General features: G+C 35.0%; 3 protein-coding genes across 3 annotated transcripts; 1 reads left to right on the top strand and 2 right to left on the bottom strand.

Moving 5' to 3' along the window:
* Nucleotides 1-724: 724 nt before the first annotated feature.
* Nucleotides 725-1,486, bottom strand: LOC141696603 (secreted RxLR effector protein 161-like). The gene has a single exon (XM_074500726.1). The coding sequence runs from the start codon at nucleotides 1,484-1,486 to the stop codon at nucleotides 725-727; it is 762 nt and encodes a 253-aa protein (XP_074356827.1).
* A 2,047-nt stretch (nucleotides 1,487-3,533) lies between these two features.
* Nucleotides 3,534-4,763, bottom strand: LOC141696604 (uncharacterized). The gene has a single exon (XM_074500727.1). The coding sequence runs from the start codon at nucleotides 4,761-4,763 to the stop codon at nucleotides 3,534-3,536; it is 1,230 nt and encodes a 409-aa protein (XP_074356828.1).
* A 4,989-nt stretch (nucleotides 4,764-9,752) lies between these two features.
* Nucleotides 9,753-10,322, top strand: LOC141696605 (uncharacterized). Its single transcript, XM_074500728.1, has one exon. The coding sequence runs from the start codon at nucleotides 9,753-9,755 to the stop codon at nucleotides 10,320-10,322; it is 570 nt and encodes a 189-aa protein (XP_074356829.1).
* The last annotated feature ends 8,382 nt before the right edge of the window (nucleotides 10,323-18,704 follow it).

An 18,704-nucleotide genomic window follows, 5' to 3' on the forward strand; every position in this document is an offset into this window, starting at 1 on the left:
GTGAATAATGTACAATGTAATATAATCCCTTTAGCCTTATATTATAGATCAAACTCGAGGCATGCATTGTGTCATCCCCTGTTAACGTTCAATCCTTCTTTCCTTGATCAATGAGTAAACTATTAAACAAATCAGTATTTGAGCACGACCATGCATTTTATAGTCTTACTCAATCAAGGGCCAATAATATCACTCCTTTAATACATGAGGGCTAAATCCCATCTAGATCATTCATATTTCTCATACGATTCATAATGTACCCAATCTCTACTTTTATTATTACCCGGTCAAGGATAACTTTCAATAGTATCAAAGTATATTAATTCTCGTATAGAAATATAATGATTTCAAGTCAAAAGACCAATACATCATTATTACTGTGAGATTAACTTATGACACTATAAACATGTAGTACCTCACAACGGGTCAATCCAGCACCATATATAATATGTGTACTAAAATTAATAATAATGATATTACAAAGGAAAAATGGGTAATTTTATATCTATATCTTATATTCTTATACTTTATATCATTAAGGAATTGTGCTATTAACTAGGATAATTGATCCTAATTTATCTCTCACTTATTTTGATCCTAAACTTGCGGGACACTACTATAACCAACTACAATAATCGAGACTTGTTATTGATTTTATTCAATAACATAAACTCAAATAAATATGTGTAGATTAAGCCCAAGCCCAACATAACTCCCCTTTAATCTAAACATTCTCCAGCTTTCTGACACCAAGCAACTGACGCATCTTCTCAAACTTGGATATTGCCAATGCCTTCGTTAGGATGTCAGTTCGTTGTTCATTCGTGCGGACATGTCTTATAATTATCAATCCTTGTTCAACACAATCACGGATGAAGTGATAGCGCAAGTCAATATGCTTGCTTCGTCCATAGAAAACTGGATTACGTGCCAAGTCCACAGCTGACCTATTATCAATGTACAATGTGACAGGAGCAACCTTGATGCCCATGATATGACTCAGTACCCGCTGCAACCAAATCGCCTGGCAGGCAGCCGCCGTAGCCGCCATAAACTCAGCCTCACACGAAGAGAGTGCAACACACCGTTGTTTTTGTGACACCCAAGTAATTAAATTCTCATCAAGATAGAAAGCCATTCCTCCCGTACTCTTTCGGTCATCCATACTCCCTCCTAAGTCACTATCCGAAAAACCCGAAAGTATATAATTTCCTTGGCCTTTTGTGTAGATTAGTCCGTACTGTAGCGTTCCCTTCAGATATCGACAAATCCTTTTAACTGCGTTCATGTGCAGCTGTGTAGGCCTTTCCATAAACCTGCTAACAATCCCTATAGAATAAGCAATATCAGGTCTTGTATTCACTAGGTATCTGAGCCCGCCTATAATGCTTTTAAACTGCGTAGGATTTACAACTTCACCCGAGCTGTCAGCATGTAATTGTATCTTGTGCTCCATAGGATATCTCACACTATTACATTCTGCCATGCCTGCCTATTCGAGCACCTTCTGCGCATAAGTCGACTGCCTGAGTTCAATAAACTCCTTGTCTTGAGTAACTTCCAACCCCAAATAGTAAGACAGCAGCCCTAAGTCAGACATGTCAAATTCACGATTCATTTCCCCCTTGAATTTGGCAATGTGTGACAGAGATGAGCCAGTAACTAATAAGTCTTCGACATAGACACCAACAACTAGAGAATGAGCTCCATCCTTCTGAGTATATACAGCATGCTCATATGGGCATTTAACAAAATCGAGTGTGAGAAGGTACTGGTTGAGACGAGCATACCACGCTCGAGGGGCTTGACGAAGCCCATACAAAGCCTTGGGAAGCCTATAGACTTGATGTTCGGAGCCGTTTTTGACATAGCCTTTGGGTTGTGTTACATAAACCTCCTCTTGTAAAACACCATTCAAGAAAGCAGATTTAATGTCAAGATGGTGAATCTCCCAATCATTTTTAGCTGCCAATGAAAGGAGTAAATGGACTGTTTCAAGTCGAGTAACCGGGGCAAAGCCTTCTTCATAATCGATTCCATGACGTTGAACATATCCTTTAGCCACAAGACGGGCTTTGTGTTTAGTGATAGCTCCATTTTGATCAGTCTTCAACTTGTAAACCCATTTAAGTGCTATAGGTTTATGCCCTTTTGGAAGATCCACTAGTTGCCAAGTATTGTTTTTTTCAATAGAGGCGATTTCATTATCCATTGCTGTCTTCCAGGCATCGTCCTCAACAGCCTGCTCAAAAGAAATGGGTTCATCAATACCCATTAACATAAGTTCATCTTCAGCTAATTCCACCTCAGTCGTGTGGTCATAAATATCTGCAAGTGAGCGGAGCCTTGGGGGCGGTGTTTCTGCAGTTTCATCAGAAGATGTCGTGTCTGGAGTGGTAGGTGTTGTACTGTCAGTTTTTTCTTCGCTAGAATTCTCAGGTTCGGTGGGATCATTTTCCAGGATAAAGTGTGCACCGCTGTTAGGCGCAGATTTAATAGAGTCATCCCAATTCCAGGCTTTCTGTTCGTTGAAAAACACATCTCTGCTGATGTGAATACTGCCAGTTATAGGATCAAACAATCGAAATATATTGGTTCCAGCTTCTCTGCCAAAATGAACCATTAGTCGACTTCTATCGTCGAGTTTTTTTGTGTGTACAGCTGGAATCTTGACATAAGCAGTACAACCAAATACTTTGGCATAATGCAAGTTTGGTTTTGTTCCAAACCAGGCTTCATGAGGAGTAAGATTCGACATTGCTCGTGTTGGCAGCTTGTTTAAAATATAAATGGCATGAGTGACTGCCTCTCCCCAATAAGTAGCTGGCACCTGTCTTTCCTTGAGCATGCTTCATGCCATGGCAACTACTGTACGATTCCGGCGCTCTACGACACCATTTTGTTGTGGTGTGTAGGATTCCGTGTAGTGCTTAAGTATGCCATGTTCCTCACAAAAAAGGTTGAACTCTTTTGAACAAAATTCGCCTCCTCGATCGGTTCTTAAAACTTGAATACCCTGTCATTTTCAATTCTCAACAAGAACTTTAAACTTCTTGAAATAATTCAGTGCCTCATTCTTGTGTTTAAGGAAATAAACCCACATCATACGGCTGTAGTCATCAACAAGAAGCATAAAATAATTGTTCCCCCCCGGTGTGGAAGGGGATATAGGACCGCATAAATCCAAATGTATCAATTCTAGAGCAGACTTAGCAATAAAATTAGATTTATTTGGAAAAGGCTTACGTGTTTGTTTTGTCATAAGGCAACTCTCACAGATTTCTTTGGGGTGAACAATGTTTGGTACACCATGAGCCATATGATTCTTTGATAACAGTTGCATTTCCTTGAAATTTACGTGTCCGAGTCTCTTATGCCACAACCATGCTTCCTCGTCACCCTTTGTTAGTAGACAATAATGTTTAGCTTCCTGAATGTGAATCTTATAGAGTCGATTTGCAGACCTTTAGACTTGCATAAGCATCCTTCCACAACTATCATAAACCCACAGCTTCTCTCCGTTCATGACAACTCTATTTCCCTCCCCCGAGAGCTGTCCTAAGCTGATGATGTTGCTTCACAAAGTAGGTATGTAGCAGACTTCGCTTAAAATTCTGGTCTCCCCCATTCTTGCACAGGAATTTGATTGAACCTCTGCCCTGAATTTGGACTACTGAGCCATCACCAAATTTCACTTCCCCTTTCACAGTCCTGTCAAGCTTTTCAAATTTCTCACGACGTCCAGTCATGTGATTACTAGCTCCATTATCAAGATACCATACGTTTTCATCTCTCTCCTTGATGTTTACTATAATCTTATCCTCGGTAATGCCAATCACATCAGGTTTGATGTTTTCGCATAAATTCATCAAGAGTGCAGGTTCTTCGTCGATTATAAATGACATATTTGCTTCCCCTCTTTGTGGCCTGTTCTTCTTAGGCTTACGACACTCATAAGCGAAGTGTCCATATGCAGCACAATTGTAACATTTCACCTGGCTTCTATCTCGAGCCATACGGTTATCCCTTGTGTGATAATCACTACCACTGCTTTGCCCAGCCTTTCCTGACTTCTTCAACCACTCTTCTCGAGTGAGAAGAAGTTTCCTGTCGTTGCCTTCTCTCTTGAGCCACTCATCCTCAGTCAAGAGTAGTTGCTGCCCCTCGTTGTTCTCCGTTTGTCCACCCAAGCGTTCCTCATGGGCTTTAAGAGAACCAACGACCTCCTCCACGGACATAGTGTCTAAGTTACCAAATTGTTCGATTGCAGACGCAATTTGGAGGAACTTAGTTGGGACAACCCTTAGTAGCTTTTTAACGACATACTCTTCAGCAATTGTCTCTCCTAACGCCCTGATTTTCGAAACCAAGCCGTTTAATTTCATACAAAAGTCATCCAACATTTCAGTGTCTTTCATCTTTAGAGACTCAAACTCTGATTTTAGGGTCTGAGCTTTAGCCTTCTTTACTTTATCCGCACCTAGGCACATTATTTTTATACCCCCCCAAGCCTCCTTCGATGTTTTCTTTTCTGCTATCGTTAACAGCATGTCATCTGCAATCCCTTGATAGATAATGGCTAGTGCTCGCTTGTCTGTTTTTTCTTCGACTGTACCCTTTGGATCCTTTGGTTCTATTGCATCCCAAACACCGTGTGCCTGCATAAAGACTTTTATCTTGATGGCCCATGTGGTGTAGTTCGTCTTAGTTAGCATAGGATAACTCAGTCCAAATGACCCCTCCTTGTTCTTGCTAGCTTCCATTTCACTGTTTAACCACGATCGTGTTTCACAGGTGACTTGAGTGCTCTGATACCAGATGTTAGAGCAAATAAAGAAAGAGATAACACAGCTAATATTTGATTGATTACTTGTATGAAATTCTTACAATTGATGAGATCTTACAGAATAAACCAGCACTGCTACTTAAACAACTTGTAACAGAATTGTGCTATAAACTAGGATAATTGATCCTAATTTATCTCTCACTTATTTTAATCCTAAACTTGCGGCACACTACTATAACCAACTACAATAATCGAGACTTTTTATTCAATAACATAAACTCAAATAAATATGTTTAGATTAAGCCCAAGCCCAACAATATTGGTTGCAAAAGGATATGCTCAAGAGCACAAGATAGACTACCATGAGATTTTTGCACTAGTGAGATGTTGGAAACTGTTCGTTTGTTATTGGCTGTGTCAACCAAAAATAATTGGCAAGTTCATCATTTAGACGTGAAAACAATGATTACTGAGTCGCTGGAGGTGTGCGACTCAGCCAAAGGGATATGTAAAGGAGGTTAAGAACATTTAGTTTATAAGTTGATTAAGGTAATTTCACAGCTTACTAAAATCTTTTTTATCAAAACTAAAAATATAAACAAAATATGCTTAATTTTTATGAAATATTCAAATTTTACATTAATAAAACAATATTTATTCTGCTACTTAAACTTGAAAAGTGAATATACTATAGTACATATCAATTATACACCAAACTTATATATAACATACATTCATAAAATTTCAAATTAATGTGACTATTTCAAACAAGTACGTCTGTGCATTTTTAAGAATTAAAACTGAAATGTACTCTCTTTGTCCCCACCCTAACATCGTCCCACCAATTTTTAACATGTATGTAAGAGTAGTTTTTTAAAAATTAAAGTGTAAATGTACTTAGCATCTCACCCAATTGTTAATGTGTTTGTGGGAGAGTGTTACGAAAAATATTTTAAGATTAATGTAAAGTATAATTATATTATTTTAGAAAAAAAATAAAAGTAGAATATTTTAAATATTTATTTAAAAAATAAAAAAATAAAAATAAATTATAAAGATATATTTTATATTTATGTTAAAGTGTGTGTCAAACACAATATCATAAACATTAACAATTGGATGGGTGAGAGGTGGGGGTGGGGGGATGGTGGTTGGGCGGTGGGTGGGGCATTTAGAGAGTAAATATTTTGACACAATTAAATATTAGTGGCCTCTTCTGCGTTTGATAAGAAAAGATAAATGCATTACTACCAAATATTAAGTTACATAATTTTTAAATATTTTAAATTACTCAAATAAAGACAAAAAGAAGTTGTTGATGGTAACCTTTTTATCTCTATCTTTAATCATAATGACAAAATTGAATGCTTCTGCATGTAAATTTAAAAGTTTATGCAGATAATGTCGTCATAATTTGACTTATTATGATTTTATAATTTGACTTATATATTATGATTTTATTAAAGATTGTTCACGAACATATTTTTATAAGTATTTAGTAGGCTAAAACATTTCATTGCTACAGAGGTGAGTATAGGCTCCAGCAGATCGTTTGAAAGAGGTATATAGCTTTTAAAATTGTGTAGCTAGTTTTGTTGTTGTGAAATTATGCTTTTTTATATTTAATCTTAAGATTTTATTTTTGTGCTTCTATAATTCTCATTATTTGATAAAATTATTATCTATTGTTGTATTGAATTCTATGTTTTGTGATTTATATATGTGCATCTTAATTCTTGTGGATCATGTTGATGGTAAACTATTTATCTCTATCTTTGATTTATATATGTTTTTTAATAGTTCTTACAAAGATTATTGAGAAGGATTTACATGTTAGATCCATTAATCTACCTCTTTTGTCAATGGACCTTTTGAAAGAAATGATACTTTTCATAAACCTTTTGTTTTTTTTGCAAAATTGTTACAATCTATATCATTTAACAAATTCAAAGAAGATTAGGTGAGGAAGTGTTCTTTGAATATAAATTTTAGCTTTGTAGTGTGTAAGTATATGTTTATATTTCATTCTGCCTCAAACCGAAAATGGTTGTTTAAGTTTGTTAATTAATACGCACTTTTCGATTGTGTACGAAATTGAAATTCGATTTGTAGTTTTCTAAGTATAAGTTGCATAATACTGTTGTAGTCCCTCTCATTTTTTTACAGTTTTTACGTATTTGACACGCATTTTAAGGCGATTATAATGTATAGTTTCATAATTTATTTTTGAAATTTTCCTTTTCTGTATAAAAATATGGCCATTATATTCTTATTTAGAAGATTTTTTTTTTAAATGTTGGCAACTATACTTTTATAAGAATCTTAAACTGTGTGTAGAGTTGAATATAAAAAATTGGATGGGACTTGAGGAGTAGTATAACGGAAATTGGATGGGACTGAGGGAGTAGTATAACGGTATTTAGAATAATTTTGATAGTTTATCATGACACTCACATTGTTCTGTTTTTTTTAAGTCACAGCTCAAGCCATTATTTTTTCTTCAACTTCTGTTTTGTGCCACTTTGATGAGTTACTTAGATTTTTAGGAAATTAAACAAATGGATAAGGGCAAGGCTGTTATGGAAGAACAAATAGACACCCAGGTAAGCCTTTTGTTATATATATGGAGATATAGCAGTAAAAAATTACTAAGCTTATACTTGAATTACTAATTACAATTTTAATATAAACTTAGTCTACATATAATTTTAGTGTAAGCTATTTATACTTGAATTACTAATCACAATCTTAATGTTTAGTCTACATATAATCTTAGTGTAAACAAATTAGTCTAACTATCTTATTGTCTTATTTATTAAGAGGTTTTCTCAACTTTTTGGTTCTTCCCTTTCTACCTATTAAATAAGTTACTTGTTTATCGCACTCCTTGTACATTAAAAAATAATTTTATTATAATATAAATTCGATCATCCAAACTCAAAAGTTACAATTTACAATGTTTAAACAAAACATATTACAAACCTGCTAATATCTTAACTTCTCCAATATACCATCCACACCTCTGTTTCATTAACCTGTAGTTGGCGAATACATAGTAACCTCTGTTTCATTAACCTGTAGAAAGTCATTGTTTTTGCTTTAAACAGATGGAGAAGGGTAAAGCTGTCGTGAAAGAACAAATGGACATGCAAGTAAGCCTTTTCGTGCAAGTATGTAAATTTATATAATGATAATATGCAGTACTCTTGTAAAGTTAACATCCTGCAATTGCTTTGAGAGTTTAAGTGTACCTAAAACTCTAACAGTACCGGAGCTGGTATGGGAGCTACAGACTCCATTAATATTTTTAGGCTTATCCAATGCCAATATTACTGACACTCAAGTTCAGAGCATTTCACAGTTTCTGCAGCATCGATTTTTATAAGCATTTTGAGTTCTGACATTGCATTGTCTAAAAAAAGATGTACATCTACATGCATATATAGTACTTTAGTAACAGAATTACAAAGCATAGATTCAGAAGTGCATTGCATTGTCGAACAAACAAAACATTCATCATGCACTATTCACGTTGCACATACTTGGCATTTGGCTTAGTTGCCCGTTGAGACAATCTAAGTTGCAATATTATAATTGCAGATAATATTTATAATTATAATTTTAATCTAAGTTGCAATTGCAGGATGTTTCCACTTTAGATGGAAATTTATATAATGATAATATGCAGTACTCTTGTAAAGCATACATTTATAATTGACAATTATTTACTAACTTTATGCTTGAACTAATTACTAATCAATTTTGGCAATTATGGTATCACTCCAGGTTTTCAAATTACAAATTTATGTTTCAATTATTAGTTATCTAAGTTACAGCAGCTATGATATCACTCAAGATTTTCTCTCCTTTTTCTCTCTCTTTTCTACCTATATATTAATTGATATGTATATCTCTTCCAATTACTTTTTTAGATATTAAAAGAAAAACAAAACAATGCTCTATCATATGAAGTTGTACTGTAACATTTTCATGCTTTTATATGTGGTAGGAGTGATTACCTACACTGTACTAAGATACCTATAGAGTTACAACCTTAAATAACTTAATATCTTTATTAGAGTTGAACATGTATTGTAATGTCAGGAGGGTGATATGTCGCGAGCCTCTCTTCCACCAACATTGATCGTTCTCTCCTCGGATACCCAAAGGTTTGTTACCCTTAGGCCTTCATATGATTCCAAATTTTTATCTGAAGAAAAATGTAAGGGAATATCCAAATTAGTTCTGTCATTCTTTTTTATAATTAGTGTTACAAATTAGTTGTAGGCCGAAAGAAATGACAATAGCAGAAGTGCTATTTTTTTGCTAAATTAAGAGATGTATTAGAAAAGAGAATATACAAGGGAGATCTCCCATGCTCTATAACCAATTCTCGAGATAGAAAGCAAAACTATAAGCTGATTACATCAAAATAAGATGAGGCCTATTATATACTACTCTAGAGAACCAAGTTGAGCTGTTAAGCCTGGTTTAACATCAACTAGAATACAATCTATAGGCTTCATTGGGCCAAAAATTCCTTTGTCATGGGCTCGGCATGTTAAAAATAAATAATATATTTTTGACTATTAATATAATAGAATTGTGTGGAAGTCTCTGAAATAATCTTGATACATGTATTAGTATCTTGGTATATGTATTAGTATTTTTCTATGTTCAATGTATTGGTGTAGGTACATATAATCTCTGGATACATGTATCTTGGTCAAGTGATGTCTATTGGAGTCTAAGAGTTATCTAGATCTTTCTATGGAGTCCTATATAAAGCCTTGTACCAAGTCATTTGTAATCAAGTAATTTTTCAAGTAATACATTTCTTCTCCTAAATTGTCTTGAGTGAGTTTGAGTGAGATCCTTTCTTCCAACAAAGTGGTATCAAGAGCCAAAAATTCTACTTCTACTTGTCTTCAAAGAATGCTTGTGTGGTGTAAAGAAGAAGAAGATCATGGAAAGTGGAATGTCTCAATGGCAAATGCCAAAGTTCACCAAAGATAATTATGAGAATTGGTGCATTCGTATGAAGGCGATCATTGGAGCAAATGATGTGTGGGAAATTATGGAGAAAGGATTGGAGGTGCCCGAAAATGAAGCAAATTTGAATCAAGTTCAAAAAGATCAACTTCAAGCCCAAAGAAAGAATGATCAAAAGGCGATCATGATCATTCATCAATGTTTGGATGATTCAATGTTACAAAAAGTGACTTCCGCAATAACGTCAAAGAAAGTTTGGGATACTCTCAAATCTTCTTTTAGTGGCGATATTAAAGTAAAGAGAGTTCGGCTACAAACACTTCGTGGCGAGTTTGAGGCTTTGCGAATGAAGGAATCCGAATCAATCTCATATTATTTTTCAAGGGTCTTGACCGTTGTCAATCAAATGAAAAGCAATGGAGAAGAGGTAAGTGATGTTCGTGTTATTGAAAAAGTTCTTCGTTCACTTGACTCTAAATTTGATTACAAAGTTGTGGCAATTGAGGAGGCTAAAGATAACAAGCCCATGAAGAAAAAATGTTAAAGAAGGAGCCAATTGAACAAGCCTTACAATCAAAGTTATCTTTTAAAGATAATGATGGAAGGTATATGAGGAACCAAAGAGGTCTTGGACAAGGACGTGGAAGAGGATTTCTATATGGACAAAGAAGAGGTCGTGGCCAACAAAGGGAGGAAAGTCAAAAGTATGAAAGATTGTACGAGACAAGAAATTCAAGAGGCCGTGGAAGAGGAAGAGTTACACCAAGGTATGGCAAGTCAAATGTTAAATGCTATAATTATCAAAAATTTGGTCACTATGCTTCCGAGTGTCACACTTCAAAAAATCAAGTGGAGGAGAAAGCTAATTTTGTTGAAGATAAAGGCAATGTTGATGAACCCACTTTATTTCTAGCGCATAAAGGAGAAGTAAATTGTGAAGATAATTTGTGGTATCTTGATAGCGGCGCAAGTTATCATATGTGTGGCAGTAAAAATTTGTTCGTGGATCTTGATGAGAAAGTGAATGGAAAAGTTACTTTTGGAGACTCTTCGGGAGTGCCCATCAAAGGCAAAGGTAACATCTTAATTCGCTTGAAAAATGGAGATCATAATTTTATTTCAAGTATTTATTATGTGCCTAGCATGAAAAATAATATCTTGAGTTTGGGGCAACTAATGGAGAAAGGCTATACCATCACCATGAAAGATGGATTTCTCAATTTGAGAGATTCTAATGATAATTTAATTGCAAAGGTGCATATGACGAAGAATCGTATGTTTATTCTCAAAATTCAAAATGATGTTGCAAAATGTCTTAAGGCTTGTGTTGGAGATTCTTCTTGGCTTTGGCATCTTAGGTTTGGGAACTTGAACTTTGATGGACTAAATTCACTATCAAAGAAGCATATGGTGAATGGATTGCCTCACATCAACCATCCAAACCAAATTTGTGAAGGATGTCTTTTCGGAAAACAATCAAGAAAGAGCTTTCCAAAGGAATCTATGTCAAGAGCAAAGGAGTCACTTGAACTCATTCACTCCGATGTATGTGGGCCTTTTAATCCTCCATCTTTTAGTAAGAATTGCTATTTCTTGTTATTCATTGATGATTTTAGCCGCAAGATATGGGTGTACTTTCTCAAAGAGAAGTCTCAAGTTTTTGAATGCTTCAAAAAGTTCAAAGCCCAAGTTGAAAAAGAGACCAAGTATCAAATAAAAGCCATTCGTTCGGATCGAGGAGGTGAATTCAATTCAAAGGAGTTCTTGCAATTTTGTGAAGCTCATGGTATTAGACGACCCGCAACGGTTCCAAGATCACCGCAACAAAATGGAGTCGCCGAAAGAAAAAATAGGAGCATTCTTAACATGGCTCGAAGCATGCTAAAGAGCAAGAATATGCCTAAGGAATTTTGGGCCGAAGCGGTAGATTGTGCCGTCTACTTGTCAAATAGATGTCCCACGAGAAGTGTTAAAGACATAACATCGCAACAAGCATGGAAAGGAAAGAGACCATCTATTGCTCACTTAAGAGTTTTTGGAAGCATAGCTTATGCACACGTCGATGATGAGCTAAGAACAAAGTTGGATTATAAGAGTGAAAAGTATGTGTTTGTTGGCTATGATGCAAGAGCAAAGGGGTAGAAACTTTACAACCCCATCAATGGAAAGATTGTTATTAGTCGAGATGTTGTATTTGACGAAGAGAGCTCATGGGATTAGAGCAACACATAAGAAGATTATAATTTCTTCCCATTTATTGATGAAGAAAGTGAAGAAAATATCACTCCTCCCACATCACCACGAGCAACAAGTAATGGACAAACTCCTTTATCTTTTTCAAGTGATGATGAGGAGACACCACCAAGACGTTATAGAAGTCTTGGAGAAATATACGATGAAACGGAAGAGGTTCCCGCTATTTCCAAATTAACACTTCTTTGTCTTCTAGCGGAAACCGAACCAACAAGCTTCAAAGAAGCCGTGCAAGATGAAAGGTGGAAGAAAGCAATGGACGACGAGATTGAGTCTATAAAGAAGAATGACACATGGGAGTTAGCAACACTTCCAAAAGGACAAAAAGCTATTGGTGTAAAGTGGATTTATAAGGTGAAGAAGAATGCCCAAGGTAAGGTGGAAAAATATAAGGCAAGATTGGTGGCCAAAGGCTACAATCAAAGACATGGAGTTGATTATGACGAAGTTTTTTCCCCGGTTGCAAGAATGGAGACTATAAGGCTAATCATCTCATTAGCGGCTCAAAATGGATGGAAAATTCATCAAATGGATGTGAAGTCCGCTTTCTTGAATGGTGTTCTTGAAGAAACCGTGTATGTGGAGCAACCATTGGGATACATCGTAAAAGGACAAGAAGGAAAAGTCTTAAAGTTAAAGAAGGCCTTGTACGGATTGAAACAAGCGCCGAGGGCTTGGAATAATAGACTTGACAAATACTTTCAAGCTCAAGGATTTTACAAGTGTCCTCATGAACATGCTCTATATGCCAAGGTTGCTAAAAATGGAGAATTTCTTCTTGCGTGCTTGTATGTGGATGATTTAATATTCACGGAAAATAGTCCAAGTATGTTTGAGAAATTTAAACAAGACATGACAAGAGAATTTGAGATGACCGATATTGGGCTTATGTCATATTATCTTGGCATTGAAGTAAAGCAAATGGATGATGGAATACTAATATCACAAGGAAGCTATACAAGGGAGATTTTGAAGAAATTCAAGATGGAAAATTGTCAAGCCGTAAGCACCCCCATTGAATGTGGAACGAAGTTGTCGAAATTTGAAGAATGTGAGAAGGTTGATCCTACATATTTCAAAAGTCTTGTGGGAAGTTTGAGATATTTGACATGCACGAGGCCCAACATACTCAATAGTGTTGGACTTATTAGTTGCTATATGGAGGCTCCAACAACAACACACATGAAGGCGGCCAAGAGAATTCTTCATTATCTCAAAGGCACAATGGATTATGGATTGTTGTATCATTACTCAAATGAGTTCAAACTTGTTGGTTATTGTGATAGTGATTGAGCCGGTGACATTGATGATCGAAAGAGTACCACCGGATATGTATTCTTTATTGGTGACACATCTTTTTCATGGAGTTCAAAGAAATAACCCATTGTTACCCTGTCCACTTGTGAGGCGGAGTATGTGGCGGCGTGTTCTTGTGTTTGTCAAGCTATATGGCTAAGGAGAGTTTTGGAAGAGCTCCACATGCCACAAAATGAGTCCACGGAAGTATTGGTTGATAACAAGTCGACAATAGCTTCGGCCAAAAATCCGGTCTTTCATGAACGGTGCAAGCACATTGATACAAAATATCACTTTATTCGGGAATGTATCGAAATGCGTGAATTGGAGTTGAATTATGTGAAGTTCCAAGATCAAATTAGTAACATATTTACAAAGCCTCTCAAAAGTGACGCCTTCATCCGAAGTCTACTTGGGATAGTCAAAATTAAGGAGGGGTGTTAAAAATAAATAATATATTTTTGACTATTAAAATAATAGAATTGTGTGGAAGTCTCTGGAATAATCTTGGTACATGTATTACTATCTTGGTACATGTATTAGTATTTTTCTATGTTCAATGTATTGGTGTAGGTATATATAATCTCTACATACATGTATCTTGGTCAAGTGATGTCTATTGGAGTATAAGAGTTATCTAGATCTTTCTATGGAGTCCTATATAAAGCCTTGTACCAAGTCATTTGTAATCAAGTAATTTTTTTTTCAAGTAATACATTTCTTCTCCTAAATTGTCTTGAGTAGGTTTGAGTGAGATCCTTTCTTCCAACATTTCTTTCTTGCCATAGCTGGCAAAAAAAAACCTGGATGAAACCAAGAGCTACACTACTCTTGGCTTTGTCCTGAATATGCAGCATGTGGTTGAGAACTTCCAACCAGGTGTCGCCAACAATTGATAGATCTAACTTATACAACAAGTCAGGGGGAACAAAACGACTATAGTGGCAGAGCAGAAATAAGTGATTATCAGTCTCATTTACTGCATAAAACAATGATAATTTCATTACGTATCAAGATATGATAATCAAGCAGGAAGATATAATCATCAACTGCATCATGAAACTTCATTCACTTTATTTTACAACAATCAACTGAATCCAAATTTGACAACAACGAACCAAAGCCTCTACCAAAAAATCAAAAACCAACTTCACTAAAACCCAAAGTAACTAAAGAATATGCATCACAGCCTTTGTGCTGATATGGGCAGCTTGTAGTTGAAAAATTACGACCCCTTTATTTTTCTTATAATAAAGTTTCCATTTGTTTTATAGGCTCAACACTCTCTTCATGAAACTGTCTTTTATTATTGCTAAACTGATCTAATTGATTCTGCATAGCGAACAAGATCCAGAAGAGATGAAAAGAGAGAAAAGAAAAATCGCATCTCGTGAATACAGAAAAAGAAAAAAGGTATGCCTAATACATGTTCTACTGTATGTTTTAACGTCTACTACTATAAGATTCATAACCATATTTTATACCAGAACCATGTCGAGGAACTTAAAGAACGTTGTCATTCTCTTAATCTTGAAAACAAGTCTCTTACAATAGAGAATCAGCAACTAAAAGAAAAGCTCAACAAAATTGAAACTGATTTGGCTCTCGTCAAGGTATTTCTTTAGTTTGTTTATCTTCCTTCAGGTCACTTGCTTACATATAATATTTAGGCCGTCTGAGAAAACTAACCATTATTGTTGTAGGAGGTGTAGAATTTTAACTGATTATTTATATATAAGTATATATCTGTATACTTCTCACTAGTAAAACACAAATCACACACACAGATTTTCACACCAAAAGATCTACTTTTCTTTAATCAATGATACAATATATATAGAAATGAACTAAGGTAGTGGTAGCTATAAATCAGGAAAACTAGTAATGGGCCTAACAACTCCTACTAATCCCTTACCACTTATTATGAGTCCTACAATTTCTCCACTAACAGCATGACCAAGTCATCAACTCAACAAATCAAATAAGAAAACATTATTAATTTACTACAAATAAAAATAAGTTTAAGATAATTTTTCAACAATCTCCCCTGTAATCTTAAACTTACCTGAACAAAATTTATGAAGCACTTCTCTTCATTTTATTCATTTTATGATGCACTTCTCACCACCATCTCTTCATTTTGTGATGTACTTCTCACCACTATCAAGTTTGAGGCACTTCTCAACAAAAATAATTTTTTTGTTGATGCACTTCTCATCAACGTCATTTTTGTTTGCTGAAGCACTTCTCTCCTGGTGCACATAATCACCCACACTTCTAAAACAAAATTTCTTTCATAACCACTTGTGCCATGTTATCTTTCTCATTATTTTCACTGCTAAATTTTCTCCTTAATTTTTTTATCATGCTTCTCTTTCTTCTGCCCATGCTTCTCTCTAGTAGACTTTTTTCTTGATACCTCATTAAATATAAATTGATAAATTTTTTGATGCCATTAAATATGATAAATAAATACTTAACATATGTATATATAGGTGTATATTTTAAAATATCTCACAAAGCCCTAGATCATGACGCTCGGATACTAAGTGTAGAATTTTAATGATTATTTATACATAAGTATATATCTGTATACTTCTCACTAGTAAAACACAAATCACACACACAGATTTGCACACCAAAAAATCTACTTTTCTTTAATCAATGATACAATATATATAGAAAGGAACTAAGGTACTGGTAGCTATAAATCACGAAAACTAGTAATGGGCCTAACAACTCCTACTAATCCCCCGCCACTTATTATGAGTCCTACAATTTTTTCACTAACAGCATGACTAAGTCATCAACTGAACAAATCAAATAAGAAAACATTATTAATTTACTACAAATAAAATAAGTTTAAGATTATTTTTCAACAGGAGGACCATCATTACAATTCTTCTAAAATTTGAGATGAAAATGTTATTAACTTGTTACATGGTCTAGATCATGATGACTACAGATAATATAATGATAACTATATATATATATAGTATCACATTTGATTTTGTAAATGAGAAGATGACCTTTTATTAGTTGTTGTGGCACACCTTTGCCCATCCACACAACTTCATCCGTCCATGAGGACCATGATTATATAAAGTTTGATGCCTTAAATGATTAGTGTCAAAATTAGGGTACACTTCTGCAATATAAAATTTTATTTCTGCCCCAGCTAATATTATTACATAATTAAGATAAATTCATAGAACAAACATGCGTGTTGCACGTTCTCCTGCTTGTCATACTGAATCTCACATGAATTACTAACAATGCATGGCAGGATAAGCAAATTCAGGCCATGAAGATTTTGACTAGTGGTTTGCGCAAGTTGGGGGACTAGTGCAGGATAAGCTAAATTTATTGTAGCTTTCAAGTGTTGCTTTATGTAATTGACCGTGTCTTACAATTAAATGTGTTTTAAGTTTTTGTTGGATCATTATGACATATACCCAGAGTTTGGTCTGGTGAAATACTCTTAACTAGAGAATTAATTGATTAAGAGAATTATTATTAGTCATTCAAAATTTTCTGCATTAGTAGGAGGGTGATTGTCAGTCCACACTTCCATTGTTTAATATCTTTTTATATATGCTTTGTTCAGAACCAAGCTTAGGAAATGCAGAATTTCTATTTTGACAGTATTATTAGATGCTTTGTCAGCAATGTATTTAACTTTGATACTCTTCTAGTTGTGTCTCTGCAAATTGGTTATTCATACCGTTGATGATGAATGGCTACTTATGTTCAAAATTACTAATAATGACATTCAAGATAATGAGAGTAGGGACGAGAAAAATAAATTACATGAAAGGTTGTGATTCTTGTGGAGGTCAAGCATTTTTTCCAAAGAAAACTTTACTCAGTATGTGGCAACAAATCTTGACGCTTCTCTTGTCACTTCTTTCCAACCATGTTCCTGACACAAGAAGCTTATTTGTAAAATAGAAGAAAATAACGGCATTGAGAATGACTGTTAAGTCAGATTCTGATGAAGATGACACTACAACTCTAAATTCAAAGCTAAATATTAATAAAGTTGCAGATAATGACGCAAGTAAGGAGGTCACTGCATCTGGACTTTTGTCAAAGAGGAAAAGGATATTGCTCAAGGTGCAAATGACTATACATTACTCTCCTACACAGTCTACTTTTATATAGAACATGAATCATCAGGAGCTATTCCTCTAAAGGAGGCCAATACAGATAAAGATGCTTCTATTCCTGATGTTGGTGGAATTCTTGACAAGTCAATATCTAGTCTTGATGCTGGTCAACCTGGTACTGACAATTTGAAAAGGAAGATAAAAGATAAAGTTGTATATTACAGAAAGAAATCAAGATATCAATCTCCACAGAAAGGTTACAACATACAAGAAGTTGAATCTCAAAGGGATTCAACGGGTGCTAAATGACCTTATCACATAAGACCGAGCTTCTCAAAGTGAAGGTTCACACACTGCTATTGGAAGGACATTCCATGACACTGCTGAAGGAGGTTCTGAATAAGTGGAATTTGATATTATACCACACACAAAGGATAAAGAAGCTCATCACGATCATAGAGCTGAGTTTGATACTTTATTGAATGATTCAATATTTACGATAACCCAAAAAGAACCCTTAGTTCAAAGGGTTGAAGAAGCTTCAAAGCGTCATGCCCTACAAGAACGATCAAGTCAAAGTCTTGATGAATGCACCACTACGACTCCCGATGATGCTGCATATGCTAACACTTCAATATTTCTTGATCCTAAGGTTGAAAATGGTTTGCTGCAAAGAAGAATACTATTGTTATTCTTGTAACTCCTCTAATATCCATTCATATGGATTCTTCTGTTGAAGGTACATATCTAATTAGTACTATTATTTTATCTGCTATTATGACTAAAAATAGACCCTTGTGTGAGGATACCCCTATTTATATAACTGTAGACCACTCTTTCTGGCCCTATCTTATTTCTTCATTTGGGAGTGATTTGAGCCTTTAAAGTGGGAGTTTGGGAAAATAATTAGTGAAAAATTAAGAAACTGAGAGATCGTCTTTTATGGTGGAAAAATGAGAGGTAGACTTGAGAGCGAAGTCTGGGACTTTTAGTGCCTTAAATATTGCTATTGAAAAGTGATATATGTGTGAGAAATGATGAGATTGTTTTAAAATAATAAATAGATTTAAGGGTCTTTCTATTTCATCTACACATCAGGATAAGAAAATTATCAAATCTAAAGTTGACCTAAAACTTAAGGGTGTAGTAGAACAGTTCTCTCATAATGATGATCCTGACATGCATGCCACATCCTAGTGATGTTGCTGATAATAATGGTGATGATAATGATGTTGCAGGTAATATAGATGAGATTCTTTAGAAGTGTC

This window comes from Apium graveolens, chromosome 11, assembly GCF_009905375.1.
Source record: "Apium graveolens cultivar Ventura chromosome 11, ASM990537v1, whole genome shotgun sequence".
In the NCBI taxonomy this organism is placed as follows: Eukaryota; Viridiplantae; Streptophyta; class Magnoliopsida; order Apiales; family Apiaceae; genus Apium; species Apium graveolens.